This window comes from Hypomesus transpacificus, chromosome 6 (genome assembly GCF_021917145.1).
Source record: "Hypomesus transpacificus isolate Combined female chromosome 6, fHypTra1, whole genome shotgun sequence".
NCBI lineage: Eukaryota > Metazoa > Chordata > Actinopteri > Osmeriformes > Osmeridae > Hypomesus > Hypomesus transpacificus.
Window position 1 is genome coordinate 10,964,067 of NC_061065.1, and position 22,139 is coordinate 10,986,205.

The 22,139-nt window shown below is 43.6% G+C and overlaps 3 protein-coding genes across 6 annotated transcripts in view; all 3 read left to right on the top strand.

Annotated features, from left to right (window-relative positions):
- LOC124468488 (protein eva-1 homolog A) overlaps positions 1–2,384 on the top strand; it is a 55,031-nt gene extending 52,647 nt beyond the window's left edge. For both annotated transcript variants that reach the window (XM_047021247.1, XM_047021248.1), the window contains one exon: positions 162–2,384. In XM_047021247.1, coding sequence (XP_046877203.1) covers positions 162–541 — 380 coding nt within the window. In that variant the 3' untranslated portion in view covers positions 542–2,384. The remainder of the gene's footprint in view (positions 1–161) is intronic.
- Positions 2,385–2,899: 515 nt separating this feature from the next.
- On the top strand, positions 2,900–10,346 carry lca5 (lebercilin LCA5). 3 transcript variants are annotated; one of them, XM_047021222.1, is made up of 10 exons: positions 2,900–3,240; positions 4,159–4,199; positions 4,310–4,722; positions 4,972–5,201; positions 5,279–5,584; positions 6,265–6,402; positions 6,549–6,645; positions 6,834–6,970; positions 7,259–7,421; positions 7,636–10,346. In XM_047021222.1, exons 3-10 carry the CDS (start codon positions 4,347–4,349, stop codon positions 8,553–8,555), a joined length of 2,367 nt encoding a protein of 788 aa, XP_046877178.1. In that variant the 5' UTR covers positions 2,900–3,240; positions 4,159–4,199; positions 4,310–4,346; the 3' UTR covers positions 8,556–10,346. The 3 variants fall into 3 exon arrangements, with proteins under 3 accessions (XP_046877178.1, XP_046877179.1, XP_046877176.1); XM_047021223.1 differs by having other exon boundaries at positions 4,324–4,722; XM_047021220.1 differs by lacking the exon at positions 4,159–4,199.
- Positions 10,347–10,536: 190 nt separating this feature from the next.
- fam167ab (family with sequence similarity 167 member Ab) lies at positions 10,537–16,177 on the top strand. Its single transcript, XM_047021274.1, has 3 exons — positions 10,537–10,682; positions 13,878–14,605; positions 15,489–16,177. Exons 2-3 carry the CDS (start codon positions 14,219–14,221, stop codon positions 15,750–15,752), a joined length of 651 nt encoding a protein of 216 aa, XP_046877230.1. The 5' UTR covers positions 10,537–10,682; positions 13,878–14,218; the 3' UTR covers positions 15,753–16,177.
- The last annotated feature ends 5,962 nt before the right edge of the window (positions 16,178–22,139 follow it).

Genomic DNA, 22,139 nt, shown 5'->3' on the forward strand with positions numbered 1-22,139 from the left:
CTCTCATGGTGGGTCTTTCTCCATCTCTTCCTACTTCTCTTTTTAAACCTCCACCTCTTCCCCCTCTCTCCACCTCTTTCTCTCTCTATCCACCTATCTCTCTCTCTGTGTCTCTCCCTCTCTCATTCTCTCTCTCTCTCCCTCTCTTTGCCTCTCTCTAGATCACCCGGAGAGAGCTGCCCTGTTCTTCGTCTGCGGGGTGTGTTTGGGTCTCTTCCTCACCCTATTTGCCCTGGTGGTCCAGATCTCCTGTCGCACCGACTGTCAGCCTCGCAAACGGCCGCCCGCCAAAAAGCGAGCGAGGCCCACCGACTCGTCCTCCGACTCCAGCGACTCCGACTCGGACTGGGACACCACCTCGGACCTGTCGGCGCGGAGGCACCGGCGATTCGAGCGCACGCTCAACATGAACGTGTTCACGTCGGCGGAGGAGCTGGAGCGGGCGCAGCGGCTGGAGGAGAGGGAGAGGATCATACGAGAGATCTGGATGAACGGACAGCCCGACATCCCCGGGACGCGCAGCCTCAACCGCTACTACTGAGGTGGAACCGCAGAAGGACCGCAAATGGGCCACAGATGGACCACGGGGGGACGGCAGGGGAAGCGGTCGATGACAGAGCTCTCGTTACTTGATATGCTTAGGCGTGCAAATGCAAACATGGACCATGGAAAGACCGATGAGGTCTAGGACAGGGCCCTGGACCGCTGAGAACCACAAGGGGTGGAACCACACTTGGGAGCAGAATGTCTGCCTGTGTGTGTGTGTGTGTGTCTACCTGTATGTCTGTCTGCTTGTCTGTTGTGTGTCTTTCTGCTTTTCTGTGTGTGTCCGTCTGCCTGTCTGTCAGTGTCGTGTGGTTCCTATTATCAAGACCTCTCTGTGTTTAAATTGTGGATCTACGCTCCTCCCCCCTCCTGGTAAGCTAGGCCAGAGGCCTGCCCCTCATTGGTTAAGGCAGAGGTGATGGGTCATTCAATGCACTGCCATCAACCCTAACTAAACCTTCTGGAAGCAGAGGTTCACGGGATACCTTCCGCAGACCCGAGCAGAGCGGTGCAGACTGAAAGCTGACTGAATACACCACCTTATTTCAGTACATACTTATACTGAGAGCTGAACAACATTTACAGAAAAGAAAGATCTTGCAGCTTTGCTTAACAATCACACACCCTCCAGTATTCAGACACACAGAAGAGTTTTGGAGAGTTCTTAATGAAACCGTACAGTAGTATGAAATAACCGGACAGCCGGACAGACTGACGCTGATGTTGCAGACAATCGTAGTAGATAACCATGGTTCAACCATGCTGACTTTGGAACTTTTGAACCACAAGTTGTTGTTTTTGGAATTCATCTCAGCCCTTATGAAATCTATTTTATAATATTTAATAGTTTTTATTGTTGTTGTGTATTTTGTGTGTGTTTTTTTCTTCCTTTATGGTCATAATGAGATATTTTTATACTGTTGTTGCGATTCTTGTCTGGCACCTCAGGGACCCAACCCTAGTGATAATGTGTCTGGTCGTTGTCTTGTTTCCTAAGAAGGGGATCAGTCCATCGTTACAGATGTGTCAGCGTTTATAAGAAGATAAGCAAACATTAAGCAAAAGCCTCAAAGAGGTCTAGTGACTAAGCTTATTTTTGATATGTTATATTATGCACAGTGCAGTGCCTTATTCAGCTAGGAAACAATGTCAATTGGAGTCCATAAATTTGTCAAGCTATCAATAGTTAATTAACTTATCAGTCAGTTTGTTCTGGTCTGATTTTGTGTGTGTCTGTGTGTGTATGTGTGTGTGCGTGAATGCATGTGTCTGTTTATGTGTGCGTGGGTGTGCATGTGTACGTGCGTGCTTTGTGTGTTTATGTATGTGTGTGGTGTGTTCAGTATGTGTCCACTCTGCCAAATGGGCTTGTTTTTTTAAGTAGTATCATTTTGCCGATGGCTTTGTCAAACATTGCACTTGTTATCTTGCAGGAATGGAAAAACATACAACCAGATCATGCCAACTGGGTACCAGTAGATGCGCCCTGTAAAAGTGATGTGGTCATCAGAAGACTATATTATTGACCCTCACAGGACACCATAGCTCCATTTGTCATCATGTTGTCATATAAGCTATTATACATCCAGATGTGTTGCACTGCACTGGATTCAAGCCTCAGTTTTCCTGAGAAGTGTGGGATTGTCTTGGCTGAGAGAAGAGTTGAGAACAGAGGGCGTTAAGGTTTATCTACGCCACTCTCATACTGCCTCCCATGAATGGAATTACTATTGAGGTTTTGTGTTTCAGTTTGAATGGGATTATATAATATGCCAATAGCTGGTGAGTGAGACCAAAATTTGACTCCTGTGCTTCAAATAAACCATGTTGAAAATGTTGAACTTGTCTGGATTTTCTTTTGGTTTTAACTTCTTTTGCATTCTGAAAACTACGTCTGAATGATAAAACACTACACATCATATTAGGGTCATGTGGCCCCATCTAGTGGTAAAACATGAAAAAGATCAAAGATTAACATAGCACACATGACAAGTTTGTGGTGGTTGTGTTATTTTAAACATACAAAAATGATACACGTTAAGTAGTTTATCAAAACGTTTAGTTCCTTTCTTTCACCAATTATCATCAGACCATGTTGATTTAGATTTAAACTCACTATTGACCATTTTATCTTGAAATGAGACCCACTGGCCAGGAATAATTCACATTTAGCACATTCAGGTGGCTGATTTGGTAAATGATGCAATTATGGGTTATTTGTTCATGGTAAATTATTGGATTTAACAGAAAACAGGTTTTAATGTGATGGAGAATCAAATGCAATATGTGGTTACAGCGCAACTCCCAGGCGCCAAAGCGGAACTACACAGTCACGGTTGCCATGGTACAGCGTCATAATGACACAAGGCGTGGGCACGGAAGAGATAGCCAGCCAGGTTTCTGTGGTTGTAATACTGCTATTTTGTCTTGGAAAATTAGAAGGCAGATAATTGTATATTATGAATAGAGTGGCTACATATTGGCGTAAAGGGAGGGTCAATATGTGTAGTTAGCTAGCCAATGTTAGGGTCGCTGCTGTTCAGGATTAGCTAGCGAGCTAAGCAGCATAAGAAAAGCTGTAGCTTTTCAGACAGCACTCGGACGTACTTTAATACTTCGAATACATTCGCTAGTTAGTGTAAAAGATCACTCTGTGAAGGGTAGGCGTCATGGAGATCAGAAACTGACAAGCTGGTAAGATATCAATGACCTCTATTCATCAAGGTAGCAATCATGCGATGCCTTCTTGGATGCTAAAAACATATAGAGCTCGTTTGCACAGGTAGCATTGGCCATACAGTACTCTCTCACACATTTAGCAATGTGTGAGAATAACAACGTTTACTATTTCGATGCGTGCTTACTGTGCGCCTAATAGCAAGTTACTTAATTCGATAGCTAAAGGTATAGCGAGAAAAAGCATGCTTCGGAGTGGTTTGGGGACATACTGAGTTTTGGGTCTGTTGTAAAGGCAGCTTCGTTGTAGCTGAGCCTGTCAAGAACAGACGGCAGCTTAATCCCAGATAGGCAAGAATTGACATGGTATCTAGGCTAGATGTATTATGTTTACTCCAGAGTGCTCAACTGGCAATATGATGACAAGATGGTTATTGCTGTTTATTGATTACAAATATGTTTTATGTTGCTGGGTTAGGGTTTAGAAGTTAATAAAATGTGATACTTAATTTAAATGAATCAGCCGCCAAACAGCGGCTTTATAAGGTTGGTTGGTTGGTTCGGTACTATTCCTTGTTCAAAGTCACAATGGTATGGTTGAATTTGAGAAGCAACCCTGCACATTGTCTGTGACTAAACCCTGAGCAGTTAGGGAGTCAACCCACCTGGTAATGTGTGTGTGTGTGTGTGTGTGTGTGTGAAGTTTTGGTAAATGTTAGTGTGGATTATGGAGGCAGGGAGTAAAGACAGCAGGTATCATGCAATCATACCTTATGGAACTTTCCACATGATATGGCCGTCTCTTAGTGACCGGGAAACACAATAAGTTCACCACATAACCACATAACTCTGGAAGAGCATAGCCGGGCTAACGCTTTTGAGTCTTTATTTGGACAATATTCTTTCTTCTTACATTGGTTGATATTGTTCTTTCAGCTCACAACTAAACTAATCCACCCCGTAATCCATCCAATACTGTGAGTGTGACAAGTATTAGTAGAGACTGAAACTCAAGCAATGTTCTAATTTCTGAATTTCTTAATAAAGGCAATGATTGTGTTACCTCCATTGTCTGATCTAATGACAGATCCGGTTACGCAGCACTCCCGGCCCACGAGGACAACATGGAAGCAGACAGCAGACCATGTTCCGTGGACGCCAACCGCAACGCCGACCCAAGCCGCCAGTCCCAGCGGAGCACTGGGAAACTTTCCGAGTCATCATTCCGAAGCCGTAAACGGGACAAATGCCGCAGGGACCAGGATGAGAAAAGCTGTGCCAGTGACCGGGCCAGGACGAGGACTCGGCCCCCAGGTCCAGACCAGGACCGGAGGGCAGAAGGAGAGCACCGGAGAAGCAGCCAATCTTTTTACTCTGAGGACTATGAGAATATGTCGCCATCAGAGCGCACGCTCTCACCGTATTCCCGCACGCCCTCGCCGGGGCCGCGCCGAGGAGTGCCCGCCAAGAGGGTCTCCAGCAGCCCCATCTACAAACCAGGTCTGCACACGCACACACACACACAAACACAGCGTCTGAACACAACCTGTATAGAGGCACACGCACACACTCTCCCATACCCCCTCTTCTTCTTCCTCCTGTCCTGCTGTCAGACGCACACTTCTCTAACCTGCCTTCTTCTATACCCTCCTTTCCTCTCCTCTCTTTTCTTCTCTCTGTCTCCGCCCTCTCAATCCCCTTATTCTGCCCTCTCCTACACCCTTCTTTCTAATCTCCAACCCCCCCCAGGTGTCCGTCGAGTCCTGTCTCGGCCACAGAGGGGGGGTCTCCAGCAGCAGAGATGGGGCTTACGCTCCCAAAGCAAAGACTCTGCTATGGCCCCTCCCAAGGACCTGGACCTGGTAACCAAGCGCATGCTGTCCGCCCGCCTGCTGAAGATCAATGAGCTACGCAACGCCCTGTCTGAGCTGCAGCTGCGCACCGACGAGCTGCAGAAAGAGAACCGGGTCCTGAGACAGGTCAGAACCCAGGCCCGTCCTAGCAAGGGGTTAGAACCCTCAGAAAGGTGACCTCTGACCTGTCCCTCCCCCCACAGCTCCAGCAGCGTCAGGAGAAGGCCCTGCAGCGCTACGACGACACGGAGAGCGAGATCTCGCAGCTTCTCACCCGCCACTCCGGCGAGACGCAGGCCCTGCGGCAGCGTCTGCGGCGGGTGCAGGAGAGGGAGCGTGCTGCCGAGCGCAGTCTGAAGGAGGCGCAGGAGCAGCTCCAGAGGAGCCAGGCAGCCGTGGGGAGGCTGAGGAAGCTGGCGGAGCAGCAGGAGCTAGGACCCAGGGAGGAGCTGAGCCGCAGGCTGGAGCAGGAGAAGGCCAACACCCTGGAGAACGAACGCAAGATCAAGGTAGGTCGTCTTTGGGTACCAGTATGGCTGATATGGCAGTTAGAGCGTGTGAACGGGAGTGTTTTAAGCAGACTGGGGCGGTTTGAACAGAAGAAGAACAAGGTTAGGAGGATTTGAAGTCCTCTGGTGGACCAAGCTTCTTCTTTATGAAGTCTGAGTAAATGTCAGTGTTTGAACTTCAACCAATTTATAGATGTGGGCCAAATTATTTTAGCTTCCTTGTAGGCCAAGACAATCTATATTTAGAATGTAAGATTGATGGGATTTGAGTCTAAAGTCCTTGTTGAGAATTTAATCGGATTTGTATCCTTTGAGATAAGACATATAGATACAGTGATATACAGGTCATTAATAAGCTCCAGAGAGACAACAATGTTACTGGATATTTCTCCTGAGCCCTCTCAGGATACACATAGCTAGTTTCCCTGGGTTACAACCAATAGGATGTGTCTGTAGTAGTCACATGAGTCCACTGTTGGACGATTGACTCCGAACACACAAACACATCCTCTTAGCCTGACCTAAGGGGTCCAAAGTGTCAATACCGGTACCCTGAATCTGAGACACACATTAGCAGGTAAGCGAAACAAAAGGTTTTGACTTTTTCTTTGTCACCCTACATATATTTGTATGCGTGTGTGTGTCTGTATCTGTGTGTGTGTGCGTGTGTGTGTGTGTAGGATCTGGAGCGCAGCGTGGAGCTAAGCAGCAGTACCTACCAGAGGCAGCTGGCAGCAGAGAGGAGGAAGACCCTGAGCTCCCAGGAGGAGGTGAGGAGCCTGCAGGAGGAGCTGGAACGCCTCAGCAACAAGCTCAAGGTAAACACACACACGCATGCTGTACACACACACTTAAACACAGTTACATTCACATGTGCGCAGACATGCGAGCAAGCAAACACACGGACATAAACACACACTCAAAGCCCCTCACCGCGCTCTGATGCTGGCCCCGACCATCCCAGGAGAAGGAGAGGGAGCTGGACACCATGAACATCTATGCTAACCGCATGCTGAAGCCTTCGCCCAGGAAGGACCCTGACAACAGCACCAGGAAGAAAGGTGACGTCAACGCCTGTGCTCATCTGTCCTGTGTGGGAGGAAAAGAGAGGAAATGCACGTATTGTTTTGAGAGTGAGAAAGTATGTGCCTGTTTACGAGTGTGTATGTGTGAGACAGTGTGTGTGTGTGTGTGTGTATAGGCGAGGGTGTGTGTGAGAGAGAATAACATTGTTACGTGTGCACTCCAGCTCCCCACAGAACCAGCACAAAGGCAGTTCAGACAGAAGACAGGAAGCTGAGTTTGGATTTCCCCTCCCCACCCCCCGCCATCACCGACTGCAACGAGTACAGCGAACAGGCACCTGACGACTACCTTTCTCTCAAGGCAGGCGTCTCCAACTCACTGCGCCCACTCTGATTCACCAGAATCAAGTCACCTGCTCTTAATACAAAACGATTAGTGAAGCTGTGGAGCCCATTTGACTCCAACAGCTTTCCCTTACATTCTACAATGTTGACTAGTTCAATCTAAAACATAAGATTGATATACACTGTGTATCATAAAGCACTATCACAGCTCAATAATTAGTCTGTTTTCTTCAATGACAGTATTGTTCAAAACAAATGATGTGTCCTTCTTTCTCTTGCACTCTCCCTCTCTTTCTCTGGACAGGAACTTGATGAGACAGACAGGAGACCCCCGGTGACACAGGAGAAGAAGAAGAAAGAGGAGCGAGACCAGCAGAGGAAGAGATCCAAGGAAAATGAGAAGGAGGAACTGAAGAGTGATAGGAAGGAGAACTTGCAGGATGAAAAGGCCAGACGACTGAGAGAAGGTAAACCCTTCCAAGTGGTCGACCCTTATGGTCAATAAGCAGTTATCCTAACCACCCACATGGTGCTTCCTGCAACCTTGTGGTTAGGGGGAGATTAGGTGGTTAAGAGGGTCATCTGGTCTCAGTAATGAATCTGAAAGTAAACTTGCCTTTGCCTCCTGGTGTTTTACGTTCTGCTACTTTTACTACTTTTCTCTCTATGTATAAACTCTAGGCTGGGAGAAGGAGGAAGAATACAGGAAGCAAAGGAACTTGAAAGAAGAAGAAAACAGGAGGCGTGGCCTGGTACAGGAAGAGGTTGAGAGGCGTGGCCTGGTACAGGAAGAGGTTGAGAGGCGGAACCAGGAGGCTATAGCTCGTCAACAAGCGGCAGAGGAGGAGCGTCGCAGGAAGGAGCAGCTATTGGCCAAGCTGCGTGAGATTGACCAGCAGAACCAACCGCCCCCGCGCTTGTTCTCCGACACAGACCATGATGAGTCTTCCGGGTCCGTGGTGCGTTCCCCACCCCGGTACTCAGAGCCACGGAACCAGAACCAATCCATCTTTAGCTTTACAGAGCCAGAAGAGATGGGGGGTCTCCATGGGGGTGGGAGCAAGGAGGGTGGGAAACCAAGAGGAGGAGGAGAGGGGGAGGGGGGAATATTGACCGGGGTGGGGAGGAGAGGGCTGAGGGCTCAAACATCCACAGACGACTTGGCTTTTGGCAGCTACGCCCCCTCCTTTGGTCGCCCCGCCCCTCGAGGCCCCCCTCCTCCTCCCAAAGAGGAGAAGGACGCCCACCTGGGAGGGGCGGAGATTAGCTTTGGGGGATCCGAGAAAGAGAGGGAAAAGGAGAAAGAGGAGGTATGGGGTACGGGACGGAAGTCCAGCCTGATGCAACAGCTGTTTGGACCGCCATCATCGTCCCATCCCTTGGCCCCGCCAACGTCCTCCAGTAAGATGGATGTCCTCAACAGTACCCCCAACTCCACCTCTGGACGTAGCAAGAAGGACGGGCTGTTCCTCTTTGACCCTGAGTCCCGCCCCGCTGCGCCCCCACCCCCCCTACTTAGTAGCCTGCACGTTGCTGAGAGCCGGCCCACCGTCCGAGCCATACCCTCGTTTGACGACGACATAGAGGAACTCACCCTCTGATTGGCTCTTGAGAACTATGCTTTTAAATTGACTAGTTGAAGAGAAGGTGTCTTCTTGTCTCCACTTGCTCCTCATGATGTCCACAGAAGAAGCACTTCACTGAATCACTTTAATTGTCATTGCAGATAAATCCTGTTCTATTGACAAGCTGATCTTCCTGATCCATTCCTCCTTTCACCATATTATCTAAACATTCCACCAGCACTGTGTCTTATCGAGGGAAATAAAACAGATTTCCATATTCCTTCCTTTAGTTGTATAAACTGCACTGATCCTATGGTACTTCCTTCAGCAACTGAGTGGTATCCATGGAGACAATGACCACTGTTGCTTTGTAGACTGTCACAATATGGTTTTATATATACAGTAGGCCCTTATCCTTCAAATGACAATGTTTTTGTGTACCATGAGTTTCTATGTTAAAATCAAATATAGTCTCTTGATATTTTACACCTCAGTTGATATTTGGCATTTACTCAGGTAAAATGACTGAGGCAGATGTTAGTTTTGTGCATATGAAAACTACAGCGAGGTCAATTTATAGGATTTGAGATCACCTGTATGCCCCCCAAAATATATATATATTTTTTATATATATATTTTCATGTTTAACTGTAATTTGTTTGAAATTTGAAATAGCTATTGTCTAAGATAGCTAGTATGTGAATGTATGTTATTTTAGTCCTATATTCCATTGCAGTCTACAGTTGGGTGCATAGTAACAATCCCTCCAAATGTTATTTATTTTAATACATTTTAGATGGCTACAATAATGTATACTTAGTCATTATGTAAGTCTCTGTTTTTTTGCGTTGTGGTTTTGAATTAAGAGTTTTGAGTAGTATTAGGAGAGTGTTAAATAGCATTTATACTTTGTTTCATTCATGTGATGTTTTATTGGAGTATAAAAATGGAACATGGTGGAAAGTTCTTACTGTGACTGTGTGTTGCCAAAAGGCAAACTGAATCCGAGACTTTTAAAAGACCCTGAGCTTGGCCGTTTTTCTGGAAACAAGGTAGGCTACACCATGCCTAACACTTTAAAATGGTTAAATCCATATGCTCTTGTTTTAGGCCTGTGTATTACCAGTGTCAATATTTTTTCTCATGAAAATCATGTTGTAGGCCTGACTTAGGTTTAATATTATATTTACATTTAGTCATTTAGTCATTTTATCATTATATAATATATATATATATATATATATTTAGTCATTATATAGCCTACTTTTTATATGAAATATTCAGGATAGGTTTGGACCAATGTTTAATGAATGTTTCTGAATGTTTCTGTGAATCTGGTCACTGGAGTTAACAGAGTTAACAGAATATCCCTACATTTCTTACACCAGTGTCATAATACACTTAACCCCTGTGTAGGTCTACTACAGACCGTTAGTGAAACAACAACGTCATCTGCTGCTCCTTGCTGCGCGCTGATTCTGAGATGTTTAGGGATAGGCCTACACCCGTTAAAAATGCCTTGATTATCATAAACAACCACCGTGTAGGAGCTGACCCAAAACAAACCTCACTAATTAGGCTAACGTGTCTGCGATATTTGTAATGTTTCGATATTCATTGCATAGCCTAATATTTACTATACCAGACCATTATAACAATTTCTGTTTATTTATAAAGTTGTATTATTTTTATAGAATAAACCTAATAATAAAAAAGGTTATCGGTGCCAATAGGCCCCTAGGCTACTGTTGGCTACGATTCTTGAGGGCTGGGACACATTTGACATTGTATTCTTGTCTCCAGCTTAGTTTCGGTATCATTATTCCTAAACAAAATGCCATTCATTGTGAGTGAATAAAATAAATAACAGAGACTGTTTGCCTCTTCCTGACAGACTGGGGCGCAATTGCTGCAATATCTGTTTTTGGGATAGAGACTTGACTTGGATTCCTGAGGTGTCTCTAGGCAACCAAAACCTGACGCAACTCAGACTGCCCCTCCTCCGGTGCTGCTAACCATTCAAAAAACAAGTGTATCGGGGAAGCTGCAGCGGGAATCTGCTGTAGAATAATTGCTAAAGACTGTCTAGTATACTTCAGGTGCTACCCTATAGTTTCAATTGGCCCGCGACGGACCTGATTTGAATTTGACAGAGCATTACAGGTATGTTCAAGCAGTGTGAATTAGGCTTTTATTCCAAGTGACGACTAACTGGAGCATCGCACAGAAGTTTATAGTGTAGTGCGTATAGGGTTTTACTCAGTGAATCGTGTTACAATGAGATTCATAAGAACAGTAACAGCATGTTTCTATGCTGGTAGAAAAGGGTAAAATGTTCCATTTTACTATTCTCAAATTGTCAGTTTGTTTGTGGTCAGAACAGGCAGTGTGGATTAAAAGCATAGGTTAGCCTACATGACAAACTCGAGACAGAACACATCTGTCTCGACGCTAAATACGCTGTCTCTGGCAGCGTATTTAGTGCGCCTCAAAAAAGCTCTTTCTATTTGAAATAGCAACATGCGCCTGTGAATGGGTGTATGGCTGCCTTGCTTGGATTACACATTCGTTTTTAAGAATATCTTTGGACAGTAGGCTATAAGCCTTTAAAACTTTGGTTTAACAGGCCGATGAGCAATGAGAAACAATTAAAAAATGTACATCATTACGTTGACTTGTCAAGTATGCCAACTACAGTAGTTTTGGTACTATATTGTTTAACTCTTCTCCTGTCCGTCAAACAAACTGTTTGTTGCAAGTCTATCTTGGACTTTTGCCTGCATTTGCATGTTTCTCAAAAGTTATTTTTGCTCTGCCCCCACATCAATTGAACGACATTGTTCTGTACCAAAAACTATAATCACAATTATCCTCACCCTCCATGATGTGAAAACTGGAATTGTCAATGCAAGCATCTCTAAGTTGGTAAGACATCTTGGACAAAGGCTTTCCTGCTGGGTGTCTTGGACAGGCACTGTGTGACTGTAGCTCCATTGAGGACACTGTGTTTCTTGCGTAGACACTCACTGCTGTACACCAGATAGAAATTCAACCAGACTTCATTTTTTGGCCAGACCAGATGTGGCATGTCATACTCAACACCACAAAATTGATTTTATTGGCACAGCAACCAACCATGTTGCTGCAGTTGGATGTTGCCGAGCAATCAAATCTTGCTCTATTCAGTCACTATGAAACACAGATTGCAATGTGGTGAAGGCTGGCTCTCCTTCACTTTACCACCATGCCAAAGGGAAATTCAGCTAATGGCGACACAGGGATCATTTTCTCTCTACTGAGTTATTGTCGTGCTTCTTCCTAAGACACTGTTTAATATTCAGGAAATGATATTTTGCAGATATGCCAGTGTTTTCTTTTTCTAAAGGGAACACTGTTCTATTCACCCAAGTTTACTTGCACTCAATTAAAATTGGCCCCTGGAAATGATGTGCCGTTAGATACAAAGGAAGTCAGTGTATAAGTGTATAGCAGTCTTGCTGCCAGCTGTAAGTAAAATTAGTAACTAAAGTCTACAACATTTGTAGAGTAAATTACCACAAATGCATATCTTTATTCATAATTTTTTTGCCTTTGCATTCTCCCCTATGGTTCTCTAAATGGATGCTAATTGAGGCTACATGCAAATTATCTGAACAATGGCCATCCATATATGTATCTTTGCATGTCTGACAGTTCAGTTCCTACTACTAACAACAGGGGTAAAAGGCCTTTTGTTCACCATTGTTGTGTGTCGTCACTCCCCACACACACACACCTTTCATCCTCCTAGCTCTGTCCCTCTTACTACAACAAATACTACCCCTTACTACCCCCCCTTATCTTTATCTCAGGGCTGGTCTTTGAAAATGGATGACCTAGTATTTTTCCATTATTCTGATGTTGTCCAGCTATAATGCATCTCACTGTAGACCAGTATTAATCTGAGATCCTTCACTTATCCTAACCACATACAATTTGCATAAAGATAGGTCCAGGTAACGTTTTAGCATTGAGAGACATGCAGTCATACTAATACCCCTGTGGTTCACAGGGATGTGAGGGAAGTGTCTGAAATGCAATCGTCAGGTTGGTGTATTTTTAGAGGGGGAGATATGTGTCTGGATGGATGTAATGTGAACCATTGTCAGGTAGTAAACTCAGACAGTGATCCCATTTTAACAGTGGATCCCCTTTGACCACCATCCTTGTCGGTCTGTCCCACTACAGCAGTGATTCTCCATTATTTTCATTCAGGCCACCTTTGAAAACACCTCTTTCTATAGCCACTGTGCATCTGTCTTCATTCCCCTGCAGTCCCTCGGTGCCCCTCAGTTCTGCAGTCACTCCTCCACTGTGTCTACCTGTCATGCCCTCTTCATATTTAGGAATGTTCAGGAGCACAACCTTCTATTCATTGGATTAGATGCTGTGTCGAATAATTTCAGTCTTGGTGTCCACAATAATGGATTGTGGGTGCGGAGGAATGGGGAACACTAAGTGAGGGAAAAAAAATATTTATGGGAGGGTAATGTAATTATTATGAGGCAATCCAGTCCCCCTCAATTAGATATTTTGGATGAGGTACCACAGTTTCATCAAAGCTACCTGCATTCCCCTCATTGCTCAGCTAGGTTGTACCTGAAGCTTGATGTACCCACAATTCTGAAGAACCAATAAGAACACACTAATGGTATGTCATAATGGATTAAAAACACCCCTAAACTCCTTAACATGAATGTATCTTGTCTAGTTATAGGTCAGTCTGAGTCCCTGATACCCTTTAGCAGCGCAGGTCCTGTATTATTTTACCACCAGTGTAGCTGAAAAGCGCTGACTCACTTAAGAGTGCTCTGTTGCTATGGAAACCCCCCCCCCCCCCTTTCCTTCACACACGCACTCCCATTTTGAGTGATAATCCATAGGAAGACAGTGGATGTAGCCTATTTCAGAGAGTGCTGATCCAAGGCCTTTGTTGTCGGACATCTAATTATTGAGGGTAAGCTCAGAGAGGTGAGGGTAGATTTAAAAGACTTAGTGCACTGAATCTGTATTGATGGCATGTTACACACAGAACAGCAAAGACATCTAGACCAATGATATAAAAATGTCCATACTTGGTAATAGTAATCATGGTAATATTTACAAACAATCCCCAAGAATAACAGATGAAGATGAAGTAGAGAGAAGTAGACCCTATTTAACAAACACAGAAAGGGTGAGCTTGACCAGTGTTGTCAAGTGTCAGGTTGTGTTCTGTCACACACAAAATAAATGCTAGACACAGCCTTATCTTTTCAGCTGCATTATACAAACCTTTTATACAACGTGTGTGATTCATCTGATATGTCTGACTTTTAGGGTTTTGAAGATCATCCAGCTAAGGACTTATGAAAAAAAACCTTCAGCAGGCTTTGAAGAGGAAGTACTCATTGAAGTTGAGGAAGATTCCAGAAGACACCTGCCTCATCGTTCCCCAAATTACTACATCAGCCCAGAGCTAGAATCATACATTAACAAACACTTCTTGTCCATTTCTCTTTCTCAAACACATATGTATCAACAACACACAGGCAACAATCAATTTCCCATCACACTGAACACATCACGTAGGCCGCTAATGAGGAACACATCATTGGACCTCCATTCCTCTTGACTCCAGCTTCTCTTGCAAGGTTTATCTATCGTTCACTAGATTGGCCATGGAGGTCTGTCCAGTTCTTCAGATAAAGGTGGACAGTGCCTGTGACCCGATCCAGGAAGAGAAGGACAAGGAAGAGGAGAACCAGGAGGTGTGTTCCACCTCAGATGACCACCTGGGGACATTGAAGGCCTTGACGGAGAAACTGAGGCTGGAGACCCGGAGGCCATCCTACCTGGAGTGGAAAGCCCGGTTAGAGGCTCAGAGCGCCAGGCGCTCAGTTGTACCACAGGAGCAGCTTGGACTGGACCTGGAGGAGTCCACGAGGCAGGACAAGCACAAAGAGACGGACCTGAGCTCGGGTCAGACAGAGCACAGTCTCCCCTCTGGAACGCTGAAGGGGTTCGAAAACATTGATGAGGCAATTATCTGGCTGAGGAAAGAGCTGGTGAGACCAAAACACATTGTTGCTCTATCTTCAATCTATGTCATTACCATCCAGACTCCAGAATAGCCTACTTGTGTTGCATTAATATATGTAGTTTTGAAAATGTATGTAGACATACAGTCCATTGTCTTGCAGATCTAATACAGGTAATGTAATCATGCTTTTGCTTCAGCTTCCAGTTAATGATGTGTTCATTAAGGCTGCATGAAAAAACATCATCCCTAGTTGGTTAGCAAATTAGCTCTTAACAAAGGAAGCAATATCCAAATCTTTATTGTTACATCGCAATGAACTGGAAAACAGACATTCAAGTTTAAGTGAGTGGAAGTGATTATTGGCAGGAAAGTGTGAGCTCTTCATACACAGATTCTGCAACAGTAATCAGTTTTACTAAGCACAATTATGTTGCCTATCTTCCCAGTAAGCATGCTCGGACTGTCTCTTCTGAGCACGCAATGAGGCTCCCTTCACAGAAAGGCCAAAACTTTGCCCAGTATGTGGCCACAAACATTAGCACAAAGACATTAGACGTGAGAATAAATGATGAAGAGTCTTTAGGCTGAAAGGGATGTTTGTGGATATCATGCTGTGAATTTTCTTTGGGGATTTTCTCACACCAAAGGATGGCAGTAGAAGGATCAACTCCGAATGCATCCCTTAATGGTGCTATCTTATTATAATTGGATTGGTGTTAACACAGAACTTGAGTAAATACAGAAACTTGACTTGAAACTCACAATCTCTAACAGATTGAACGCCAACTGCGCTTAAATTGTTTTTAAAAGAGGGTGACTGGGGGCCCAATTTGCAAACTCTTCATGGGGCCCAACATTTTTAACGGCGCCCCTGCTCATTGTCTCACTGCCTCTTTTCACCCTTCCAGATAGAGATGCGTCTGCAGGACCAGCAGTTGGCCAGGCAACTCATGCGTCTCCGCAGTGACATCAACAAGCTGAAGATTGAGCAGACATGCCACTTGCACCGCCGCATGCTCAACGATGCCACGTTTGGCCTGGAGGAGCGTGATGAGCTGTCTGATCTTCTGTGCGACTGTCCTGTCACGCCGGGTTTTGGTCTTTCTGCACCGCTGCGCCTCATCGGTGTCACCAAGATGAACATCAACTCCCGCCGGTTCTCACTCTGCTAACTATCATTAAGTTTTCTAGCGTTAGCTCTGCCGTGGTTAGCTTTGCTAGCATTAGCCTTTCTTGACCTGAAAGTGAACTTGGGTGCTAGAACCTATGGACATTTATACTTAAGCTCAGCTTTGGTTCATTATTTGCCTGCCTATGCTGGGGTGTCTAGTATGTGGTGTGGTGATGGCCCTTACAAACCCATCCTCTGTAGCCAATCCTGATTTTGCTAGTATCTTAATGATTGTAGATTATATTTCTGAAAAAACTAACGTGTTCTGTGTTTGTACAATTCTGCCTTAATATTGTCTCATACAATACAAAATCATTTGGTGAAGATGAGATAGTATTGTTTGCTAAAAGTATGCTTAATATTGATTTAGAATTAAATTGAAATTAAAAGTATTATGGTCAAATTTATATGATATTAAATCTTTATATCCACATATTTTACTTTGTGATTTTTTGACTAATCATGAATTCTAGATTAATTATAAAACAGTACATGTCACTTCATGTTACCTCTATTGTACAGTAACATAGGGTGACCAGACGTCCTCTTTTACCCGGACATGTCCTCTTTTCGAGACCTAAAAAATTGTCCTGGAATTTGCCTCGTCGGAAATGTATGTTTCTCTGGGTCTTTCACAAACTATTACGCCCTTACACGTTTCGGAAAGGGTATCTCCCTTACGTTCCACCTTCTTGCGTGAGCTCTGACTGTAGAGAGAACTGTAATTTTGATCAGATAGTGCGGCATGCAATACACGATCAGCACCCCAACCCCCCACCCCCCACCCTAAGTAACATGAAGTACAGCAGGAGTGCATCAACCCTTCCATGTACAAATACTTCCTTTCAGTCATGCATATGATTTATCCATCCTAAATTTAAGGACATTGCCTGTCAGTTTGAAGATAAACGTTTAAATAAACAGAGTCATGTTGTTTGGGTACTCACAGACATATGGGTAAGGAATTGAAACTCAATTTTGAACTTAAGAGCATACATGTACTCATCCTGGTAAATTTTTCAGTAGTAAGTACAATTGATCTGTTTTTCTGGGCAATTAATTTTAATTGGTTGCATCATGGCCCATTAGATTTGCAGTCAGAGTTGTTGTGCTTTGTGAAGTGATACTGAAGCAGATATTATTTGGGTTATGCACAGGACACATTTATTCAATATGAAGTTCACTTACAAAAGTCCAATCATTTTGTACTTTCAAACTGCTATTCATGGTAGCAACAGGAAAACATTGAAATCAACTTTAAATTGTTCATTGAATAGACACCTGAATGACAAAAAATGTGTCCTCAACACACCTGAGATTGTTCAAGTCCAAGTCTTTTATTTGTCAGGTACACAGAACAACACAAGGTTAGACTGGGCACTGAAATTCTTAAGACAAGACAACGCAAGCACCTGGCATAACATAACATATAAGTACACGGAACAAATGTACATCTATGCTGAGCTTAGATAAGTGAACTTCCTAAATATACAGATAGCAATAAATAAACGACTATACTAACCCTAACACTAAAACTTCCTAAATTACAGATAACAATAAATAGTACGCTATACTAACCCTAATGCACAAAAAACCTGTTTCAACCCTATAACCCATTCTAACCTAAGTGGAGTACAGTGCAATAGTGCAAATTTGCAGATCAGTGACTATGTCAATGACCAACAGAAGATTGAAGAAACAACGAAGGGAGCGGTCCACTTCCTGACCAGACTGGTCTGACCACCCATGAGCACAACACACTGATTATGTTCGCCTGGCTCAGTTCAATGCCAAGGCTTTGTCAGGGTGCAGGATCCAGGGCTCAGTGCCACAATGTCTCCAGGTAATGCAGGAAGGTAATGCAACCCCAAGTTACGAACATTCAGATCTATCTCCCTTCACCTCTTTATGCCCTCTAATTCCACTATTGAATACATTGAACAAAAAAGAATATTAGTCCCAGAAAGCACATCCTAGATGTTTAAGGTGTGTTGCTGTAAAGACCACATGAAGATGTGTTAGCTAGTTATAAGGTTGCTAAAAGCTCTGCAATAATATGACATTAGGGGTCACTAAGTAATCCAAGACCCTCCCTAAAACGGGGCCTCTCTCTGTGTTAGTCCTGACTCGTTGGTTTGGCCCTATGCCTCTCATCACACCCAGCACGCATGATATGAGGGCTGCTGTCCTGGATTCTCACAGTCCTGCAACGTGTGAAGACATGCACGGGGTCATGAACATGGACTCCAGCGTGTGAGAGTCAGTGTGATGCGTCCGCCCATCCCACCCGCCATCCTTTCGTCCTGTCCCGCTCCCTCTCTGCGAGAGGGTCTGACAGATTGTGAATGACTTTGTTTGGGCTGAGATTCTTCATGGTTGAACTCCAGCTTTATGTGAGGTTCACTGTTGCTGAAAGCAACTTCTTGATGAAGAACGGATGAAACCATCAAAGAATATAAGCAGGCAGCATGGTCCCTGTCGAAGATCAAAGAAGTCATATAAGCAGCATGGTCCCTGTCGAAGATCATAGAAGTCACAACGAAAATGATCAATACAAAAGACCTACAGTGCCCTCCAAAAGTATTGGAACAGTGAGGCGAATTCCTTTATTTTTGCTGTAGACTGAAAACATTTGGGCTTGACATCAAATAATTAACGTGAGACCAGAGATCAACGTTTCAGCTTTTATTTCCAGGTATTTACATCAGCATCTGATGCACAACTAAGAAAATATCACATTTTGTTTGAATCCACCCATTTGTCATGTGATCAAAAGTATTGGAACAGATATACTTAAAACATATTTAAGTGAATAAGACTTAATATTTAGTTGCAAATCCTTTGCTTTCAATAACTGCAGCAAGTCTGTGACCCATTGACGTCACCAAACTTTTGCATTCTTCCTTTTTGATGCTTTCCCAGGCTTTCACTGCAGCCTCTTTCAGTTGTTGTTTGTTTTGTGGGGTTCCTCCCTTCAGTCTCCTCTTAAGCAGGTAAAATGCATGCTCTATAGGGTTTAAGTCTGGAGATTGACTTGGCCAGTCTAATACCTTTCATTTCTTGCCCCTGATGAACTCCTTTGTTGTTTTGGCAGTGTGTTTTGGGTCGTTATCTTGCTGCATGATGAAGGCTCTGCCAATCAGTTTGGTTGCATCTTTCCTTAAATTGGCAGACAAAATGTTTCTGTAGACTTCCGAGTTCATTTTGCTGCTGCCATCATGTGTTACATCCTCAATGAAGATTAATGAGCCCGTCCCAGAAGAAGCCATGCAAGCCCAAGCCATGACATTACCTCCACCGTGTTTCACAGATGAGCTTGTGTGTTTGGGATCATGAGCAGTTCCTTTCTTTCTCCAAACTTTAGCCTTTCCATCACTTTGGTAAAAGTTAATCTTTGTCTCATCAGTCCATAAAACTTTGTCCCAGAATTTTTGAGGTTCATCTCTGTACTTTTTGGCAAATTCCAGCCTGGCCTTCCTATTCTTCTTGCTAATGAGTGGTTTGCATCTTCTGGTGTAGCCCTTGTACTTTTGTTCATGAAGTCTTCTGCGAACAGTAGATAGTGATACCTTCACTCCTGCCATCTGGAGGTTGTTGCTGATCTCACTAACAGTTGTTTTAGGGTCTTTCTTTACAGCTCTCACAATGTTTCTGTCATCAACTGCTGATGTTTTCCTTGGTCTACCTGTTCGACGTCTGTTACTTAGTACACCAGTAGTTTTCTTCTTCTTCAGGACATTCCAAATGGTTGTACTGGCTATGGCCAATGTTTCTGCAATGGCTCTGATTGATTTTCCATCTTCTCTAAGACTTACAATTGCTTGTTTTTCACCCAAAGACAGCGCTCTGGTTTTCATGTTGTTTTCACCTCTGAATACAGTCTGCATAGACAAAACCTATCTTACCCAATCTGAACCTGAGTGTAGACATTCAGTGGTATTTATTGATTGAATAATGTATGTAATAGGACACACCTGGGCAACAAAACACACCTGTCAGTCACATGTTCCAATACTTTTGCTCACGTGACAAATGGGTGGGTTCGAACAAAAAGGTGATATTTTCTAATTTGTGCATCAGATCCTGATGTAAATACCTGGAAATAAAAGCTGAAACGTTGATCTCTGGTTTCACATTCATCGTTTGATGTCAAGCCCAAATGTTTTCAGTCTACAGCAAAAATAAAGGAATTGGCCTCACTGTTCCAATACTTTTGGAGGGCACTGTACATGTAGACCATCTTTAACGATTGCCTTTTTTTGTGAAATTAATTTAGGGGTTTAAAGGGGTCAATTATATTCAAATGTAATTCCTATATAAGGAGACATTGGAGTTTATAAGTATTAGAGATCTGGTATATTTTTGGTACACATGGAATACACTGCTTATTTGAAGTGGTGGCGCAATTGCTCTTTGTTAATTCAATAAAAGAGCACGTGTTGGACATGGCTATTCATATCAACTACATTTATTCTTCCTGACAATCACGTGCATTTCATGATCTGATTTAAGAGAAAACAAAGAATGGCGATGACCCTCAGACACCTTTTAGATCCATGCATCAGGACAGCGTCAACAGACTTGTCTGGTAGGAATGATTGGGGTGGCACCTCAGAGAAAATCTGCACCCAAGTCTCAGAACAACCAACAGCATGGATGACTAGTGAAAGAATATGGATTTGTCACACGTCAGGGAGAGATCCAAAAGAGAAGGAGAAAAACCCCATTCAGGCAGCGGCTCATTAGTTTGACCACTGTCATACGTATACAAGTGAATAGAATCCTTTTACACGCCTGCTTTTTTGTTTAACGACGGCCTACATGGGTCAACTGCATTGGGAATGTACTCAAAGTACTGAACAATTCAGAGAAAGTGAAAAAAGGCTTTCTTCCTTGGTGTTAATCCCTCCTGATCGTCCATATAGATAAAGGCACTGGAGTAGTAAGAGGATCTTACTTCTAAATAAGGCACCCTTCTCCTGTGTCCATTCACAATCAATGAGGTCATTAAAAAGCAATGGGATAGGCCTAAATAATATAGCATTATCACTTATCATTGATTATACTGTCAACAATATCATAATGTAAACATTCAACCTGCAGTTCATGGTTCACTTGGGGGGATTGGATATGAATTCACGCTTGAACTCCAATAGTTTGGGAAGTAGGTCTTTACTTGTAGGCAACAAATTTGTTTTCTCTGAGGCGCCATTAGAATGTAACTTGAAGGTGAAAACTTGTCGGTCAGCGTTGTCTTTCATTACTTGTCACATCCTGATGGTCACAATCTCCATGTACTCATCTGTTACCACTCTGTGTTAATTTCAAGTAAGACACCTCATCAAGGCGAAACATGGGGACATGCTGGCACAGTTCCCAGAATGCATCACACTGTGGAGCTTTAGCAGCTTGGTTTCAGGACATCCTCTCATCCAGGATTTAAACAGAGTGCACAAAGACCTAGCCGGGACGAAAGGGAAACATCCAGTAGGCCAATTGTCAAAATCGACCCTAAAAGTTCAAACAAAGTCTTTGAAATGGTGTAAAATAAAATAAGATATTTGTTTACGATGTGTAATGATGTCTAAATATTTGAGTTATTCCCCTTATGTGACGCTGAAGCTCAGTCATCCCAGATGCCAGTTCAAATCTTCAGTCACCTGACACAGAGTTTGACCAAACAGTCAATGATTCACTCAGCAACAAAAAAACACTCAGTGGGTTGTCAATTGAGCAGAACTGTAGTACTGACCCCCAGCTGTGCAAACCAACAGAGCACTAAGTCAAGTTGAAAACTTTAACTGTCATTAATGTAACTGCTCCCCCATCCTAGAATTCAGTCTGTGCGATTAAATTTTTACCTTTACAGTGTCGCTATTGACAAGCTACAATAGGGTGTGATCTGATATATTGGAGTATTTTGGTTCTCCAAATACAGATGCATGACAATATCTAAACATTGAAAAGTAATGATTTGTATCAGTGTCTCATTTCTATTTTGGAAAACACTTCATGTTTTGATCCCTGGCAAGGCATCAAGCTTGTCTCTCCCAATAGCCTGTGATGAGAGAGTTAATCTGCAGAGCCAGGATCAACTTCCTAGGCCACAACTCCCTCGGTGAAGCCACACAGCCCATAGTTTGAGAGGGTTATCTGGGTCTAGCAAAACGTTTTTTTCCTGGGCGACCAAGCATTTGTTCCTGGAGTTGCCCTTGGCAAACCACCTAATGAAAGATCAAAAGGTAGACAATTGTCAACATGGGTAGATTTTTGTTCACCCCTCCCCCCCCAACATATATGATTAAGTCTGTTTTTTTCAGTAGGCCTATTGGTTTGATAACAAAGGAAATGGTGGGTCAGTTTGGGGAAGTGGATCATGTAGTGACAA